Source organism: Microtus oregoni, unplaced genomic scaffold (assembly GCF_018167655.1).
Source record: "Microtus oregoni isolate MIOR12 unplaced genomic scaffold, Mior012 000015F_ref0000493, whole genome shotgun sequence".
In the NCBI taxonomy this organism is placed as follows: Eukaryota; Metazoa; Chordata; class Mammalia; order Rodentia; family Cricetidae; genus Microtus; species Microtus oregoni.
Window position 1 is genome coordinate 25924257 of NW_024543074.1, and position 19800 is coordinate 25944056.

Below are 19800 nucleotides of genomic sequence, written 5' to 3' on the forward strand. Positions count from 1 at the left end.
GAGACCAAAAAGGGTGCTGAACCCCCAGAACTAGAGTTACAGATGGCTGTATCCCACCGTATGAGTACTTGGAATAAAAGTCAGACTCTCTGGAAGAGCCGCCAGGATACCACTGAACTATCTCTCCAGTCTCTAGCCAAGATTTTTAAAGACTGAATAAACTTTTACACAAGAATTACTCACATAGGTTGTTATTCTAAACAAACAATAGGGTAAATACAGAGAATAATAATGAAAAACTGAAGCCAGGTGCTTGCCTTTAATATCAGTACTTGAGAGGTGGAGGCAGGTGGATCTCTGTGAGTTCAAGGCCAGCCTGGTCTACAGAGGAAGTTCCAGGACAGGCTCCAAAGCTACAGAGAAACCCTGTCTCGAAACAAACAGACAAACAAGTAAAGAACTGAGAGAAAACTGTTTACTTTGAAACAAGATCTCTCACTCTGCAGCCCAGGCTGATGTGGAACGAACAGCAACATCTTGCTCCACCCTCCCGATTACGGGATCACAGGTACAAGCCACCATCTTCCTTACAAAATCTTAGGAATCCAATAGAAAGTAAATAAAAACATAGTATATATGCAATGGCAAATCTGCAGCAATTAAGACTACACAGATACATTCATGACAACATATTTTACTCTTCTGGCTTTTGGGGGGGGCTACCACTCAACTCCCCCCTCCCCCGTCAAAAAAATGACACATGGAGGCTTTTTCTTAGTTATGAATGCCCGGTCTTAGTTTGGCTTGTTTCTTAGTTATGAATGCCCGGTCTTAGTTTGGCTTGTTTCTTGTCAAGTTTTTCTTCATTTTCCCATCTATCTTTTTCCTTTTCTTCTGTATATCTTACTTTTACTCTGTGGCTGGCTGGGCGGCTTGGTGGCTGGCCCTTGACATCCTCCTCTCCTTGTTCTATCTTGGTCCTTTTTTTTTCTTCCAGATTTCTCCTTTGCTTCATACTCTCTGCCCCAGCCCCACCATTCAGCTCCTTATTAGCACCATCAGGTATTTTAGGCAGGCAAAGAAACACAGCTTTGGGGCTGGAGAGATGGCTCAGTGGCTAAAAGCACTAACTGCTCTTCTAGCTGAACCTGGGTTCAATTTCAAGCACCCACAGGGCAGTTCACAACGGTCTGTAATTCCCAGATCTGACACTCACACACAGACATACATGAAGGCAAAATACCAATGCACATAAAACAAAACTATCATTAAAAAGAAAAGAATCACAGTTTCACAGAGTTAAACAAATGCAGCATAAACAAAAGTAACACACCTTAAAATAATATTCCCCAACAGAGGTTTAAAGAACTAAGAATTCATTTTGTATCTCATTTTTGCTCTATATATGAGAGTATAAATATACCATTGTGTATATGCATATACATCCAATCATACAGCTGTCTATCCATAATCTATCCATCAAAAAAGGACATAGACTAAAATATCAACTCAACAATTTATTCATGATTATTTTTTCTTTTAGCTAATCTTTACCTTGATTTTTATTTAATAAACATATTATTTGTATATTTTTTAAAGTTAAAGACTATACAGTTACTTGAAGGAAATGTTTACTATAAAAATCATTTAAAATATCTAAACTAGTGCTAGGATATGACTCAGTTAAGTACTGATTGCTTAGCATGCATGCCTTTAATCCCAGCACTCTGGAGGCTGAGGCTGGTGGATCTCTCTGTGAGGTCAAGGCCAGTGTGGTCTACAAGAGCTATTTCCAAGACAGCTAGGGCTGTTACACAGAGAAACCCTGTCTCAAAAAACAAAGGGGGGAATAAACAGAAACAGAAACAAAACAAACAAAAAGATGATCAGCCTAACATATATATATGAGCTCCACGTCAACCTGGGTAACATAGCAAGATTCTACTTCATAATAAAAATAAGTAGGGCGGAAGTGTATGTGGAGTGGTGGTGGAGTGCTTGTCTAGCATGTGAGAGACCCTGAGTTCAAACCGCAGAACTGTAATAAGCAAAACACTATATCCAGCAACTGCAGTACATTCTCTTTCTAAGTGCGCACAGTATTTTCCCTGAGACAGATATACACTGAGCCATAAAAGGACTCATGTAGCCCTGACCAAAATGTCACTGACAGTACACCAAAGTGTACTGTCACAAATCTCACAACTGCTAGAATTACCAATTTTTGACAACTTAAGTATCAAAAGATGGTAGCCTACTCTTAACATCTTTCTAAAAAATTTGAGTAATTCTCAAGTTTTTATTATCTTTTCTAGGCTTTGCAAACTATGTGACTGTGGAGTCAAGATACATTTTGCGAGGGACACTTCATAATCAAATAGTTCTTGGAAATTATCCTAGTTTTAATCTATAGGCAGTCAGAGAAATGTGACTTCAGAAGATTACATTGTTAAAGAGAAAAGCTACAACACTGGATGCATTCATATAGACTGGAGCCTTCTGGTAAAGACCTCCCATAAAGGCATTTCCATTGTAGGTGTGAATGATACATGCATCTGCTTTTATGTGTGTTTACCTGTGCTTACAAGGAGAATTGAGGGTTTCAAGTCAAACCTTAGAAATTATCATAAAGACAGTTCACTCCAAACAAGAGAAACATGAAAGATCTTTTCTCCTAAATCCAGGGGATGAATACCTGTTTTCCTGAACAACACTGTTCAAGGTTAGCCACCCCTGGCACCCTGAACTGGCTATAAGTCCCAATTCCCATCTCCTCTGCAGCATACACACAAAGCAGCTACTTTGTTATATTCATGGCCCGGGCCTGAAATGATTTGGTAACAGTCCATTACTTCCCCCAGAGCATAAGCTCTGAGGCAGAGATGCATCCTAATCACTCAGCCTTCAGCACATACAGACAGACAGACCTTCTGAACTGGAGAGCCTCTCAACAGACACCTCAGCAGAGCTTTCACAGTCAAGCACTTCTGAAAATGTACCCTCCACCCTCATTCTCTCTCCTGCTATGCAGATCAAACCCAGGAATTCACACATGCTAAGCAAGCACTCCTAGTCCAATATCCTATTTTAATATCCTGACAGATTCCATGTAACACTTATTACAATAGTCACTAAGAATAGAGTTCAATAAAAACTTTGTTTCGTGCCTTGTTTTCAAGAGTAGTTAAGCAAATACTAACAAAATACGATTTTAGGTAAACTTTTGAAAACTTCTACATTTAGCCATAAGCTATAAATATACATATGACAACAATAGAAATAATTCAGTATATATCTATTAAAAACCTTCCTTAATGTTAATTTACTTGTGTGTATGTGCAATGAGCATACACATCATGATGCATATGTAGAGACTAAAGTACAATTTGAAGAGGTGAGTTCTTTCCTTCAAGTCATCAGGCTTGGTGGCAAATACCCTTACTCACTGAGTCATCATCCCAGCCCTGTTAAAATTCTTTTTAAAGAAATTTACTAATTATGTTTAAGGTGTATAGAATGTTGTTAGGAGATACACATATAGCTGGACATGGTGGCACATGCCTTTAATCCTAGCATTTGGAAGTTAGAGCAAATAGACCTCTCTGAGTTCCAGGTTAGCCTGATTTACACAGTGAGATGTTACCTCATACAAATAAAGAGATGCATGCACAAAAATTACTATATAATGGGGAGATGGCTCAGTAGTTAAGAGCATATACTGCTCTTGTAGACCACCTGAGTTTGGTTCTCAGTACTCACAACCACACGTTAATTCTAACTTCAGGGAGATCTGTCTACTCAGGTACCACGCACACAGGCACATACCAACACAGAGATACACTAAAAATAAATAAGGCTAGAGAGCTGCAGCAGCGCTAAGAGCACATATTACTACTGCAGAGGAACCAAGTTAGGTTTCCGGAAGTCACAACATGTCGTTCACAACCCTACAACTCAAGCTCCAGGAAAATCTGATGCCTCCAAAAACACCTGCATTATCATGTACATACATACAAACACACATACCCATATATATGAATCTAAGCATAATTGTATGTATACACACATACATATACACATAATTTAAAAAATAAAAATTTTTAAGCCGGGCGGTGGTGGCACACGCCTTTAATCCTAGCACTCGGGAGGCAGAGGCAGGCGGAGCTCTGTGAGTTCGAGGCCAGCCTGGTCTAGAAGAGCTAGTTCCAGGACAGAAACCAAAAGCTACAGAGAAACTCTGTCTCGAAAAATCAAAAAAAAAATTGTAATAATAAAATAAAATAAAATTTTTTTAAAATGAAATTGGGGCTACAGAGATGGCTCAGTGGTTAAGAGCATCGGCTGCTCTTCCAGAGGCCCCAGATTTAATTCTCAGCAACCACATGGTAGCTCACAATTGTCTGTTACTTGTTTCAGTGGATCCATACATGCACACCAAATGCCAAAGCACATTAAAAAACATTTTTTTTAATTAAAAAATCTAAAAAAGTTACTCTAGTGAGCAGGGTATGGTGGCACACACCTATAAGCCTCGTGCTTGGGAGTGTTCAGGTGGCATGGGCTGGAGGGGAAGTAGAATTACCATAGTAAAACAAATTAACACTCACCATTTCACACAGGCATAGACCTACTGAAATTCTAAATACTCACAGCCATCCTTTGTTGTTACAGAAAACTACTGTGGGCCAGTAAAGACACTTGTAGGTTCAATCAAGTAGAACCTACATGGTAGAGAGAACTGATCCCTGCGAGCAGACCTCTGACACACACACACACACTAAATACATGCAAAAATTTTTTAGGAAAAGATATTAAAGGTGGCCATACACCTTTAGTTCTAGCTTTCAAGAGGCAGAGGCAGATGTATCTGGGTTCAAGGCCAGCCTGGTCTACATCTTGAGTTACAGGAAAGCTAGGGCTACAAGATACGTTCCTCTCTTCAACCAGTCAACCAACAGGAAGAATGACCAAGTTACCTGGCATGAACCACTGAATTCTACACATATCCACACACACCTACAAGGACATATACATGCACCACGTGCAAAAACTAAAATAGGGGGCTGGAGAGATGGCTCAGTGGTTAAGAGCATTGCCTGCTCTTCCAAAGGTCCTGAGTTCAATTCCCAGCAACCACATGGTGGCTGACAACCATCTGTAAAGAGGTCTGGTGCCCTCTTCTGGCCTTCAGGCATACAGACAGAATATTGTATACATAATAAATAAATTTAAAAAAAAAAAAAAAACTAAAATAGGGCCGGGCGGTGGTGGCGCACACCCTTAATCCCAGCACTTGGGAGGCAGAGGCAGGCGGATCTCTGTGAGTTCGAGACCAGCCTGGTATACAAGAGCTAGTTCCAGGACAGGCTCCAAAATCACAGAGAAACCCTGTCTCAAAAAAGAAAAAAAAAAAAAAAAAAAAAGCCTAAAATAGGCAATGTTAAAATTCTATTGTAAAAAACGTCTTTACTTCTTTGTCCTTCACAAGTATAAATTTGTTCTGCTAAGTTAAAACCTGGGTTTAAAAGTTAAAAGACTGAGTAAAACATTCCTCCACAACCTCTCAGCTTGGACCCAGCTCTTCAGACAGATCCTATACTGTAGTCATAACTTAATACATACTCAACAGACAGCCCTCAAATGCTCAGAGATCTGGGGAATATGGCATTTAAATGTTTAATTATTAAAAGGCTCTTTGTAACAGAGACACAGGTTGGCTCCTGGAACTACCCCATTTCCTCCAAAGACAAAAGACAGATGGGCACAGAATAACGTCCATCCATAATTCTCTACCAGTGAAAGCGCTAACCCCTGGGAAGAACTGCTAAATATCTCCAAACGATGGACAACAAGAAACTGGAATTGACTGCCTGGTTGCCGGGCAAAGTGGGCTGGTCTTCCTACAGATCTTAAACTACAAGATCTTCCAAAGCCTGGCAGGTCGCATGTTAACAGCAGAGGGCAAAGGCTGCCTGCCCTAAAACCCCTGCCCTCTAAGACAATGGAGGGCTCTGGGGAGTGGTTGTCTAGGTAGTCAATCAAGTAAGTTCTCTGTCATTTTTTAAATCGATAACTGAGGTAAAAATTTATCCTTCTCAAGAACTTTGATGCAGTTTGATGGCTGAGAGGTTTGTCTGCTTAAAAGGAATAACTTCCCAAAACAGATTTCAGAGTAACTTACTATATTTAAATAAAAGGTGTTTTAAAATGCAAAGCTCAAGATGTGAGAATCTAAAAGTGTTTCATGGTACAAGAAAGTGACTTAAGATGTGTAAATACAAGTTATAAAGGTCTGAGGACAAGAACGTTCAGAGTATAAGAAAATGGTTTAAGGTGCAAAAATGCAAGTTATCAGATAACTCTCATAATGCTGCTGTTCACAGTCTTAACATTAATAAATAAAATTCTGATAAGCTAATATTAATCTAAATACTACCACTACATACTGCAAGATCAAGATTTTAAATTTTCTTTGGTCATCTTCTAAGAATACTTTTCATTGTGCAAAAACACCTGTCACAATCATTTCTGACGTGAGTATACTGTTGTTTCTACAAAACAAATAATAATATTTATAAACAGTAAAAATGCTAATGTGTTTAAAATTTATGTTTTCACAAACTCAAAGAACTCTAGTCCTAAAGTTCCAGGGAGCTGAATTAGAGGATTCACCTCAAACAAGTTCAAGAGAGACACTGGACAGTTCCACAGAGCCTGGACAGCAGTAAGCAACCATCTACCCCAGGATATGGCCAGCATCCCAGCTTTCTCAGGTCCCCCAAGATTTCGACACCCACAAATAAGCAGGAAGCAGTCTCAAGAACCCAGTACCCCACCCCTATCCCCTTTAATTTCCCACCTTTTTATGGTAAGAAAAAGAAGAAAATGTTAGGATTATGTTGGCCTTCCCTGTCACCTGGCAAGATGAACTCAGACAGTAGTCTGTCCCATTAAGACACAAGTTCTGCCACACTCCCAATCTCTCCCTTCCCATGGGGACAAGCTGGTTTTGGCTTTCTTCTCTTTCTGTCTCTCAATCTGTCTCTCTCTCTCTCTCTCCCCAGCTACCATTCTTCTGAAGAAGCAGCTCTCTGTCTCTCTCTTCCTCCCCTTTACACCCAGTCAGTGTCAGCATGGCATACTGTTTCCTGCCTGTGGTTCCCACCAGCAGTGGAACCTGCCAGGGTCACTTGCATGGTAAATCTTTCAAGCAGGCCTAGAGAGATGACTCAGCAGATGAAGATACTTGTCACACAAACCTAGCAACCAGCGATTAATCCCCAGAACTCCAGAGATTTGTTCCCTGACCTCAAAAATATGAGTACATACATTAACATTTTTTAAATGAATAAGCTTATTGAAAGATACTCGTATTGGGGCTGGAGAGATGGCTCAGTGGTTAAGAGCATTGCCTGCTCTTCCAAAGGTTCTGAGTTCAATTCCCAGCAACCATATGGTGGCTCACAACCATCTGTAATGAGGTCTGGTGCCCTCTTCTGGCCTGCAGACATACACACAGACAGAATATTGTATACATAATAAGTAAATAAATAAATATTTAAAAAGACTCATATTTTCTAAATATAAGAACATAATAGATACTCAAATATTAATGATTTGTTATCCAAGGATTAAATGTAATCATAAAGAACAAGCAGAGGCTAAAGAGATGGCTCAGTGGTTAAGAGCACTGTTTGCTCCCAGCACCCACAAGGTGGATCACCACTATCTGTAATTCCAGTTCCAGGGAATCTGACATCCTCTTCTGACCTCCTTGGGCACTTCATGCATATGATGCAAAGATAGAAATGTATGCAAAACATCCACACACATACATTAAAATAAAATTTAAAGCCAGGTGGTGGTGGCGCACGTCTTTAATCTCAGAACTCAGGAGGCAGAAGCAGGTGGATCTCTGTGAGTTTGAGGAAGCTTGATCTACAAGAACTAGTTCCAGAACAGGCTCCAAATCTACAAAGAAACCCTATCTTGAAAAACAAAACAAAACAAAACAAAAAAAGAAAGAAGAAAGAAAGAAAGAAAAGAAAAAAAAAGAAAAAACTAACTTAGGGTGACATCTACTAAGAGGTCTTATGCATTAGTTCTGTGTTTTGGTGAAGTCAGACTCACCTGACAAGTCTAGCTCCTCCGTGGAAGACAAGTTGGCCAAACTCCAGCTATCACTGCGGGCGGCCAGGACAAACTTGTGAGCACTGATGTACCTGTCCCCAACTTTAATCTTCAAATCACTGATGAGGAAAATAACCAAAGATACAAAAAGAAAAATGTCATCATAACTAGGTAAGCTAGGAGTCCCACCTGACAAATACATGGATAATGATTATCAACATGAATCTGCAAAAGAAAAAAATAAAGATATTTCCACACGCTGAACCATGCTTACATGTTGCTAGAAATATTTTAACTTCTACTTCAATTCCACGGAATGATCTACTCTCAAATACATGTAATAGCATTCTTGTGGTGAACCTATAAGCTAAGTAGGATGATTAATAGTCATACATAAAATATAAGATGTTTTATGCAGAATGTATCAAAATAAACCACCAGAGTGAGAAATGTGGACTGCTCAAAGCTCTGCAACTGTGCTATTGCTTTCCTCCATAATAATGTCAAGCAATGTTAAACAGAGAGAACAAATGAGTTCCCACAAAACAGTCAAGAATACAGAACCTAATATCTGGACTCCTGTCTCTATCAGAAACATTGATACCTAACATTAGCCACTTAATATCCAACCATTCATCAAGAAAAGAGGTCGAGGCTGGGTGGTACTTTCATATAACTTCAGCATATGGGATCACAAGTTTGAAATCAATCTGGGCTACAAGGCAATACACTGTCTCAAAAAAGCAAAGAGCACCAGGTGGTGGTGGCACATGCCTCTAATCCCAGCACTCAGGAGACAGAGACATGCAGATCTCTGTGAGTTCGAGGCCAGCCTAGACTACAGAGGGAGTTCAAGGACAGGCTCCAAAGCTACAGAGAAATCCTGTCTCTAAAACACAAACAAAAAACAAAAAAAAAAAAGGGGGTGTGTGTACCATGTCAATTTTTTTTTAAAGATTTATTTATTTTATTTATTTATTTTGTATACAATATTCTGTCTGTGTGTATGCCTGAAGGCCAGAAGAGGGCACCAGACCTCATTACAGATGGTTGTGAGCCACCATGTGGTTGCTGGGAATTGAACTCAGGACCTTTGGAAGAACAGGCAATGCTCTTAACCGCTGAGCCATCTCTCCAGCCCCCTACCATGTCAATTTTTAAGGAAAAAAGGCTTCCAGACAATTACTGAAACATCATGATGATCCACTGTGCTGACAGGACTGAGCCATATGGTTGGCCATGCTTGGCAACAAAGAAAAGTGCCAACATGTAGCACTCAGCAAAACTGCAGCATTGGAAGAGGATCAAAAATATAAGGTTATTCATGACCACAACCAAGTTCTAGGACATCCTGGGCTACCAAAGACCTTGTCGCAAAAATAAATAAATAGCTAGGAATAGTAGCACATGCCTTTTTTTTCTAATATTCAGGAAGAAGGAAGATTGCTGAGTTCAAGGCCAGCTTGGTCTACACAGCAGCTTCCAAGTCAGCCAGGGCTACACGGTGAAACTGTATCTCAAACAAACAAAAGAAATAAATACTACTGCTAATAATCAATCCTTGGTATGTGCCCACTATTCGAAGTGTCTTAACATGTATGACTTAATCTTTACTTCAACCCTAAGTGGAGTAGTACTGATCATCTTTTGTTACACAGATCAGGAACCTAAATGTCGTAGTTTAAGATCAAAGGGCTAGCAAGTAGCATACAGGGTTCAAACAAAGACTGACATTTTGAGAAACAAAGGGATCTTAGTCATCTTTTTCATTGGTTTGGTGTTGATCTGAGCAGACAGTGTGCATATAGAAGCCAGAGGACAACTTTGGTGCCATCTACGTGTTACTGGGTCTTCACTGGCCTCGAACACAACCACTTAGGTTAGGCTTGATGGACAGTGAGTCCCAAAACTGCCAAAGTCTGTTCTCCTTGTACTAGAATTTTAAGTGCTTGCCATGAGGCCCAAATTTTTTCACATGGGTTCTTTGGATCACACTCAGGTCCTCATGTACCTTACTGACATCAGCCCAGCTCTTATTTTTGTTTTATGAGATAAGGACTCAGTCAAACATATTCACATTGGACTGGACCTCACTATATAGCAGAGGCTGGCCTCAAACTCATAATAATCTTCCTCTCAGTCTCCTTAGTACTGAGATTACAAGTGTGAGCTATCACATGTGATTCAGTACTGACAATTTTGATTATAGAGAAATAAATTTGGCAAGAAAATGAATGAGAATCCAAGCCTAGTAGCACAGGTAGGTCTAATCCTGTCTACCTGAGAGACTCAAACAGGAAAATCACAAATGCAACGGCAGCCTGGCCAATCTAGTGAGACCTTGTTTCAGGACAAGGTGACAAAAGAGCTGAGGACAGAGCTCAGCAGTACAGCACTTGTCTAGCATATGCAAAGTCCCTGCTTCAATCCTGAGGAATGCAAAGTAAGAGAGAATGAGAAGACACTTAATGTGTGAAGTGGCTAGGGATGAAGCAAAAGGTGCAGTTCTGGTTCCAGGAGCTCACCTGTATTGTTCCTGCTCATAGAGACCTGCCACTATTGCCAGCAAGCGGCTGATGAAGGACTCACTGCTACTCCCCTTGTTTGCCTGTGCAGCCAAAAGCGTGCATCTTTTCTCTGTCTCTGCCAGTTTCTTCTGCAGCTTGACATACTCTTGCCGAAGAAGCATCAAATGCTTCTCCAACTTGGCCACCTCCTCTGCAAGGCAAACAAAGAATGTTTACATGGCAGTTGCAAGGCAAATCTCATTTACCACTATCTAGCCATATGGTCTACTATTTCTATATAATCTGAGAGAAACAAATGACTGTGTGCTGGCAAGATGGATCAGCAAATAAAGGTACTTACTGTCAAGTCTGAGGACCTGAGCTCAACTCCTAGAACCGACATGACAGGAGAAAACCCACTCCTGTAAATTGTTTTCTGACCTCCATCACACACATTTTGACATGAATGTTCCTACGCACATACATTTACACATACAAAATAAACATTAAAAATGCAACTGAAAAGAAGAGGCCCAGAGAGATGCCTCAACAGACAAAAGTGCTTTGCTGCTGAGCCTGACAGCTTGAGTTTGACCCCCAGGACCCACATGGTGGAAGGAACTAACTCCCTTGAGTTTGATCCCCAGGACCCACATGGTGGAAGGAACTAACTCCCTTGAGTTTGATCCCCAGGACCCACATGGTGGAAGGAACTAACTCCCTTGAGTTGTCCTCTGACTTCACCCTCTCATGTAGCATGGTCTTGAACATTTATGTGAACATGCACGCGCACACACACTATAAAATTAATTAATTAAGTAGAATATAAAACTAAATGCTTTATAATTCCAATTTAATGAATAGCCACATACATGGAGAATAAAAGGCAAATTAAATACTACCAAATAGCAAGTCTTACTAAGGATTTTTCTTTGCACTTTTGAATTGTTATTTTATAACAAATATATCCTGCTTTCATAATTAAAAAAAGTTTTAAGATATGTGTTTAAATGTTAATATACTTTGATCTTCATACATATACACACATGTATGTATATATGTGGCTGTTTTTTCACCTCTTCTAGATTCAATAAATGCCTGGAGAAAAGAACTGGATGCCCACCCAGACTCAGGTATAAATAAAAATCCCAGGAAAATAAACTTGAAAAGCACTTATAAGATGACAACAATAATATTTTTCTTATAAATATTGAAAAAAAATGTATTTATTTTGCTCTTGACTGATGAGCCATCTCTCCAGCCTCCAAGCTATATTTCTTTTAAATTGATGGCTAAAGGAAAATAATACTTTTTGTTTTATTTTGTTTGTTTGTTGTTTTTTCAGACAGGGTTTCTTTATGTACCCCTGGCTCTCCTGGATCTCACTCTGTAGACCAGGCTGGCCTCAAACTCAGACATCAAGTTGAGTGCAGAGATTAAAGGTGTCCGCCACCACCACCTATTGACAAAAAAAAAACTCACAATGAACGTGGTTTAGAAAAAAACAGCGGAGTTGAATTTAAAATTTCAAGCACTTTGGGTTAGTCTCAGGTCACTGACTCTGAAGAGCTCTTCTTAGTGACTCAAGACTAAAGAGCCAAGAAAGTACAATTTCCTCCAAGGGGAGAATACTGAGCACAGAGATCTCGACACCAGCATGGGAAATACACGGACTCTATGTCATACAATAGGCAGGTACTGAAGCAGGATAGAAAGAAAAATTTAGAGGCCCATCCATCATACTAGAATCTAGTTTACACTCCACACAAGCAATAAGAGCAAATTTCAAAGTGGGTGGTGGTGGCGCACACCCAGCACTTCAGAGGCAGAGGCAGGTGGATCTCTGAATTTGAAACCAGCCTGTTGAATGAGTTCCAGGACAGCCAGGGTTACACAGAGAAACCCTGTCTCAATAAAACAAAACAAAACCTTTTTCTGTTTTTTTTTTTCTTTTGCCTACAGAGATACTTTTTTGTCAAGCTATTTCAACAAGGATGTTAAAAACATCATATTCTCTTTATTTAGGGCCACAATGTGATCATGGGTTTAACCCTATGAATGCTTATCCCTAACCCCCAAAATACATCTCATAAACTACCTTACAATTTCAGTTACTAAAGGAAATTCTTTAAGATAAATAAGTAAATAAGCTCCTGTATTCTTCCTTAAGATATGATCTTTATTTATTTAATTAATTTTTCTTGAAGTAGGTTTTCATCATATCACTCTGCCTGAGTGAGATTCTATATAGAGACCAGGCTAGCCTCTGCCTCCAGGGTGCTAGAACTAAAGGTGTGCTACCATGCCTCACCCTTTCTTTCCTTTCCCCCCTTCTTTTCTTGAAAACAAGATCACAGTAGAGATATGGAGAAATGGTAAGAAGGGGGTGAGTCTCAGACATCAACGGACTAGATAAATTAGTTATCAATGGTCTGGGACCTCTGTTGAATGAGTAGAGATGTCCTTCAAATGTGGAGTTTCTTTGTTCCCAATTTTACCAGTCTATGCTAACAAAACACTTTCTAGAACAGTGTTCTCCAACAGAACTTTCTGTGTGGCGCAATATTCTACTGATCTACTATCTCGGGGAGCCACTAGCCACACTGCTGCTGAGCACTTAGAATGTGCCTAATGTACCCAGGAACTAAGTGTTTAAAGACATTTAATTTTAAGCTCAAGTGGCCATATGTGGCTAGCAGTTATTACGCTGGCCAGTGTAAAATATCTTCACCTTGTTATTCAATTGTCTGAAGTAGTCTCCTGACCAAATTTCACTGAATTAGTAAAAGTCTATAACCTACTATGTATCAAACCACTTATTTACTTTTTAAATTTCATTTTATGGGGTCTGAAGCAATGACTCAGTCATTAAGAGCACTGGTTGGTCTTTTTCTTTTAAATAATATTACTTATTTTTATTTTATTTGCATTGGTATTTTGCCTGCATGTATATCTCTGTGATATCAGATTTTGAAGTTAGAGACAGTTGTTAGCTATGATGTGGATACTGGGAATTGAACTCAGGTCCTCTGGAAGAGCAGTCAGTGCCCTTAACTGCTGAGCCATTTCTACAGCCCATAATTTATTTAATTTTATTTCATGTACATTGGTGTGAGAGAGTCATATCCCCTGGAACTAAAGTTATAGACAGCTGTGAGCTGCCTGGGTGCTGGGAATTGAACCTCAGTCCTCTGGGAGCACAGCCAGTGAGTGCTCTTAACCACTGAGCCATCTCTCCAACCTGCATTGGCTAGTCTTACAGAGAACCGAGATCCAATTCTTGCTCACTAGTATCTATTAATTACAGTTCCAGGGCACTCAATGCCCTCTTTCAACTTCCTCGGGCACGAGACATACACATGATACGTACATGATATGTACATGCAGGCAAAACACTGTAAAACATAAGAATAAAAATAATTTCTCCCCACTATGATGACATCTATGAATCACATCATCAAGCAACATGGCAGGATAATCTTAAGGGTTTAATAGCGGCATGAATGCGTTGGCATTAACCAACAGCTCTCTAATTGGATTTCAGACTCACTTAATAAAAGGTAAACCATGCCTGGTACTGGAACCCAGTTCTAATGAAAGCATGGTTACCAGAGGAGAATCAACAACCACTAATTTACTAAAACGGCATAATTCCTAAGAATTTTTCCTTACCCATAGATAAGTGTAGTCTTCACCCCTCTCCAAGGAAACTTCTCTTTACAACAGAGACCACTACAGGAAATCACAGCCAATAAAATTGCAGAGTTGTGGAGCCCAGTCCCAAGAGATACATTTATAAAACACTCCAGCATCTCAGGCTCGGGGAACATTGTGGAAGAGGGGAGCAGAGAGAATTGGAAGAGCCAGAGGATCAGGAAATTTGCTGAGGTTGTGTCTCCTGGTAATTATCAGAAGTTACACCCACAAAACCTCAAGAACAGACTCCCAAATGTGAGCTGAACAAGGATAACATCAATGAATACACCCAAGTGAACTGGAAAAAGCCTACAAGTCTCAATCCTACACAAAGAACTATAGGCAACTGAGGAAAGCTGGGAGAGATGGTCTTCTCCAGGGAAGAAAACATCAATTGATGATCTAGTGTCAAACAGTCAGTCCAGAAAACATACACACAAGTAACATTATACAAACTGAACAGGTTATATTTAGGAATATATGTGTGTATGTATGTGTGTGTGTATATATATATGTGTATATATATATACATGTGTGTATGTACATGTATATACATGTACACAATAAGAATGAAAAATAGATTATGAATTTGAAGAGAGAGTAGGGAAGAGTATATGGGGGGGCTTTAGAAGGAGGAAGGGAGAAATGTTGTAATTATATTATAATCTCAAAAAAAATTTGTGCTGGGAATGGACCCAAGGCAAGCACTCTAAATCTCCAGCTCAAGAATTACACTTTATTTGCTTAGACTTACATGTGCTAGAAAAAAGTAGTTGTGATTTAGTAAGGATGGTCCCATAAGATCATGTATTTGAATGCTTAGCACCAGGAAGTGGAACTGTTTAAAAGGATTATAAGGATTAAGAAGTATAGCTTTGCTGGGCGGTGGTAATCCCAGTACTCAGGAGGCAGAGGCAGGATGTGAGTTCTATAAGAACTGGTCTACAAGAGCTAGTTCCAGGACAGGTTCCAAAGCTACAATGAAACCCTGTCTCAAAACCCCCCTCCACCACCAAAAAGAGAAAAAGAAAAAAGATGTTTTTCAGAGTTATGTAATTTATGTAATTCAACACCAATTTATATAATGTCTTAGTTTGCTTTTCTAAAATTTATTTATTTTTATTTTACTTTATATGCATTGGTGTTTTGTCATGGGTGTTGGATCCCTAGGAACTAAAGTTACAGACAGTTATGAGCTGTCATGTAGGTGCTAGGAATTGAACCCAAGTCCCCTGGAAGAATAGTCAGTGCTCTTAACTGTTGAGCCATCTCTCCAACCCCTTAGTTTGCTTTCTATTGTTGTGATAAAACAACTTGACCAAAACCAACTTGGGAAGCAAAAATTTGGCTTCCACATTCCCCATCACAGTTTGTTGAGATGCCAAAGCAAACACCTGGAGGAGGAACTGAAGCAGAAGCTATGCAGGGACACTACTTACTGGCTTGTTCCCCATGAATTGCTCAGTCTGCTTTTTATACAACCCAAGAATACCTGCCGAGAGATGGCCACTACCCACAGTGATCTGGTCCCTCCCAAATAAACCATCAATCAAAAAAAAAAAAAAATACACAAAGACTTGCCTACAGGTCAGTATGATGGAGGGAATTACTCAAGTGAAACTGCACCTTCCCAGATATGTCTAAAGTAAATTGTGTAAAGTTGACAAAACCAAAACCAGCACACATGACAAGAGACTACAGATTTATCCAAGCAAATGGTTTGGGTGCTAAGTATTTCATCTATGCGAAGAGCATACTCAATACATGCTCAACCATGGAGTTATACCCTCAGGTCCCAAGCAGCTTAAGGGGTGATCAACAAGTGCCAGGCCTTCAAGCCTAGGGATAGAGACAGCACTGAATAAAACAAGAAAAGCTCCTGCTTCACAAGCTTTCCATTCAGAAAAACCCTCTGCGGTGACAAGCTATCTGAAGAAAAAAAGCTCCTCAGTCATGCAGAGAAATGGCTTTGCAGGGACAAAGTTGAGGTAGAAGCATGTTGGAAACATACAAGAACAGTTAGTGAGTAGACAGGGGAACAATCAACAAGAGTCCAGAAACAAGTTTCAATGTAAACTAGGGCCAGATCTCTTTCAGATGTCAAGGTTACTTGGAGTATACCACAGGAGTTGGAAGGGGAGGGTGTTAACAGAAAAGGTAGGGCTGGAGAGATGTACCAGTGATTAAGAAGACAGGCTGCTCTCCCCATCACTTCACCCCTCCATCCAATTTAATCCTGGAAGGGTGTTTTGTCTGTGGTTAAGGTGTATGGTCCACTGGATAGATGTTTCTAATCACCTCAAGGCAACCACAAGTAAACCATCAGTGTACTGACCTCAGCCTATATGAACTCCCTACAACTGAAACCAGAGCACAAACACAGTAAGTGCTTGATAAAACTAATTAATGAAAAGCTATACCCTCCACAACCTAAAACTTGGTGACATATTTCCCCAGTCCTCAAAATCCCTTCCTAAAAGTACTAGACTACTCACATTCTCACAGAATGTTTTCCTGAAACTTCCTCCCACACCTCACTGCTGAGAATTCACTGGCTGCCTCCAGTGTACAATATTCTGGGGTTTGAAGATCATCTGGCTTCTTCTTTGGACAGGGTTTTGTGCATCCCCAGGTCGGTTATGAATGGCCTTAAAATTTCTGATCCTTCCTTCTGCCTCCAACCTCCCAAGTTCTGAATGAACTACAAACATGCATCACAACACCCAGTCTTTGAGAAGTCCCCTTGCTTCCGCCTCTTCTTTGGGAAAGTGTTCACCTGAGGTTCCACCTTCGAGGTTTTTAACATGGAAGAAAAAGTAAAAACGAAAACTAAACCCAGTACCAGTCATAACTCTGGCCTCAACAAATAACATACCTGGCAGGCCTACTTCATAAGTTACTTTATTAACTTCGTAAACCTAATCCAAATCAGAGAAGCCTACACAAACTGTCACGCTATAGACATTTTTTTTTTCCGAGACAGGGTTTCTCCCTAGCTTTTGGTTCCTGTCCTAAAACTAGCTCTTCTAGACCAGGCTGGCCTCGAACTCACAGAGATCCACCTGCCTCTGCCTCCCAAGTGCTGGGATTAAAGGCGTGCGCCACCACCGCCCCGGCTCACGCTACACAAATTTACGACCAAAAAATGATACGTTCAGTCAAAGCTTAGCAAACAAACAAACCAAAATAGGACAGGTCTCAATCAAGCACCCGTCAGCGACTCAATAAAGTCTAACAAGAAGTGTTTTTCTCCAACACACGAGAAGCACACAGGCCAGGACCAATATCACTGTATGATCCGTGGCAGTTAACTCACTTTCTCTGGGTTTTCTTCCCCACTTGTACAGTAAAGTTTTGACAAGCAGAGATTCTACATTAAGGGAAGCTGAACATGAGATACCAGATGCCTTTAACTGCACTAAGTAAAGTGTACACTAGAAAAGAGGGTAAGGAACCAGGAGGTAAAGGAACAGAGGTCTGGCTTTAGTGCATCTTTTAGGAGCACTGTAGCGTTGGTCAACTCCCTTACTAAGCAAACCCTGCCTCTTGCCCCCATTGCAAACCTCGGAGAAGCTCGGAGCGCCCGCATGCCTGGGCTGCAAAAAAAGCCCAGAGATTACAACGTTCGCCCAAGAAGCCCAATGACCAGTTGCAGCCTGGATTCTTCCAGACCTCCTGCAAGGAAGAGTCCCAAGCTCTTCCGCAAGCAAGGGATGCGCCCCTTCCGGATGCAGGACCTGCCATGACAGCAGTTTCGATTTCCTAAGGAGATGGGCACTTCCCTCGTCTTTCAGCATCGCTGGGACTACAAGGAGCCCTCTGTACAGCCTTTCCCAACCTTGCGGCCGCGCTTCCTCCCAGCACCTAGACTCCACTTAGCATTCTCAGTCCACCCAGGTCCCGCGGGGCCACACCGCGGGAGGGGCGTTGCCATAGGAACGGCGCAGAGGAACCCCCGGCCCGGTAAGGCTCGAGACGCTAGAGAGGAAGGCTCGCGAGACACCCAGTGCCCCGTGTGATCACACCCAACCAACCCCTATCGGGGCTTCTGTGTCCGGCCAACGGTGCCCTCACACCTCCATGCCGTCCCGCGCCGCTCCACAAATACCCTACCTTCCGCCATGTCGGGCCCGGCCCTGCCTGCAGCCTCGCGAGAAGTGCTTACGGACCGGAGCCAACCAGTCTCGCGAGATCTGGGTGAAGGCGCGGCAAAGGGAGGAGCCTGAGCAGATGAGGGGTGAATGAAACAGAAGCTACACCCCGCAGGAGCCGAGGGTTATTATTTTTATTTTACCCCCACCCCCTCAGTAAACATTTTGGAGAATTTGCCAAGCACTGACTGACCTCTCATATTTCAGGTGGTCGTCAGGGCACAGCGAACGTGAACTACTCTGATGCAGAAACTGCTGATCTTTAAGTTACTCTGTAACCACGTAAGACGCTGTCAGAAAACTTGAATGACAGCATTTGTTCTGGGCTTTGGGAATTTTATGGCCAAAACCAAACTGCAACTCACGTCAGAAATGGCACACACAGCCAGGCGATGGTGGCGCACGCCTTTAATCCCAGCACTCGGGAGGCAGAGGCAGGCGGATCTCGGTGAGTTCAAGACCAGCCTGGTCTCCAGAGATACTTCCAGGACAGGCTCCAAAGCCACAGAGAAACCCTGTCTCGAAAAACAAAAAACAAACAAACAAACAAAAAAAAGGCACACACACTGTCTACTGAAGTAGGGGTCGCAGAAACTGCAAGGCTCTGTAGTTATTAAAAATCAATGTTATACAAGCAAAATTGTGAGATCCCTGAGGTCAAAGTTATCAAGCCAAATAACACTAGGAACTAAAAACACCAAAGGCAGGAAAGAAATGAAAAACAACGATAATTAAATGTTGGAAGATTAAACAAACAAACAAACAAACAAAAAAGACTGTAAACCAGGAGCTAAAACCTTTGGTGAATGTGAGAATGATATTATTTAATAATAGCAAAATAGAGATGTAATATACCTAGATAACATTAGCTTATTCAAAACATCTTTGGTTTTCGTTTTTTGCCGGTAGGGTGGGGAGGAGAATTAAGACAGGGTCTCTTTCTGTACAAAACCTTGACTGTCCTGAAACTAAGGAGACCAGGATGGCCTGATAAAACATCTGCCGGACTCCGCCTCCAGAGCCGGGATTAAATGCAAGCACCACCACACCCGGTTTAAAGATTTACTTGGCTTGCTTAACTACCTTGTATAATTACAACATGTGAGGCCTGCCGTTCAACCAAAAGGCTTCTTTAATTCAGGAGAATAAAAATAATGTAGCAACAGTTAAGGAAGTGGTGCCATAGAGGACGGTAAGAATTTTAGGAAGATCTGCCACAATTAAAGCATTAGTGGGGTGGGTAGTGAAATGAAATTTGAAATAAATGGAATTTGAAATGAAATGGAATTTGGAGTTTAAATCATAAAAATGTAGGGCCAAGTTCCCCCCATCCTCCCCTTCTCACTTTTCTCTCCCCATCTCCCCTTACCCCCATC

The 19800-nt window shown here is 41.0% G+C and overlaps 1 protein-coding gene across 1 annotated transcript in view; it reads right to left on the bottom strand.

Moving 5' to 3' along the window:
* The window catches only part of Ankfy1 (ankyrin repeat and FYVE domain containing 1), a 64688-nt gene extending 46252 nt beyond the window's left edge, over positions 1 to 18436 (bottom strand). The window contains exons 1-3 of the mRNA XM_041663993.1: positions 18387 to 18436; positions 10596 to 10788; positions 8071 to 8189 (exon numbers count right to left, since the gene is read on the bottom strand). Coding sequence (XP_041519927.1) covers positions 8071 to 8189; positions 10596 to 10788; positions 18387 to 18396 — 322 coding nt within the window. The 5' untranslated portion in view covers positions 18397 to 18436. The remainder of the gene's footprint in view (positions 1 to 8070; positions 8190 to 10595; positions 10789 to 18386) is intronic.
* Positions 18437 to 19800: the final 1364 nt, after the last annotated feature.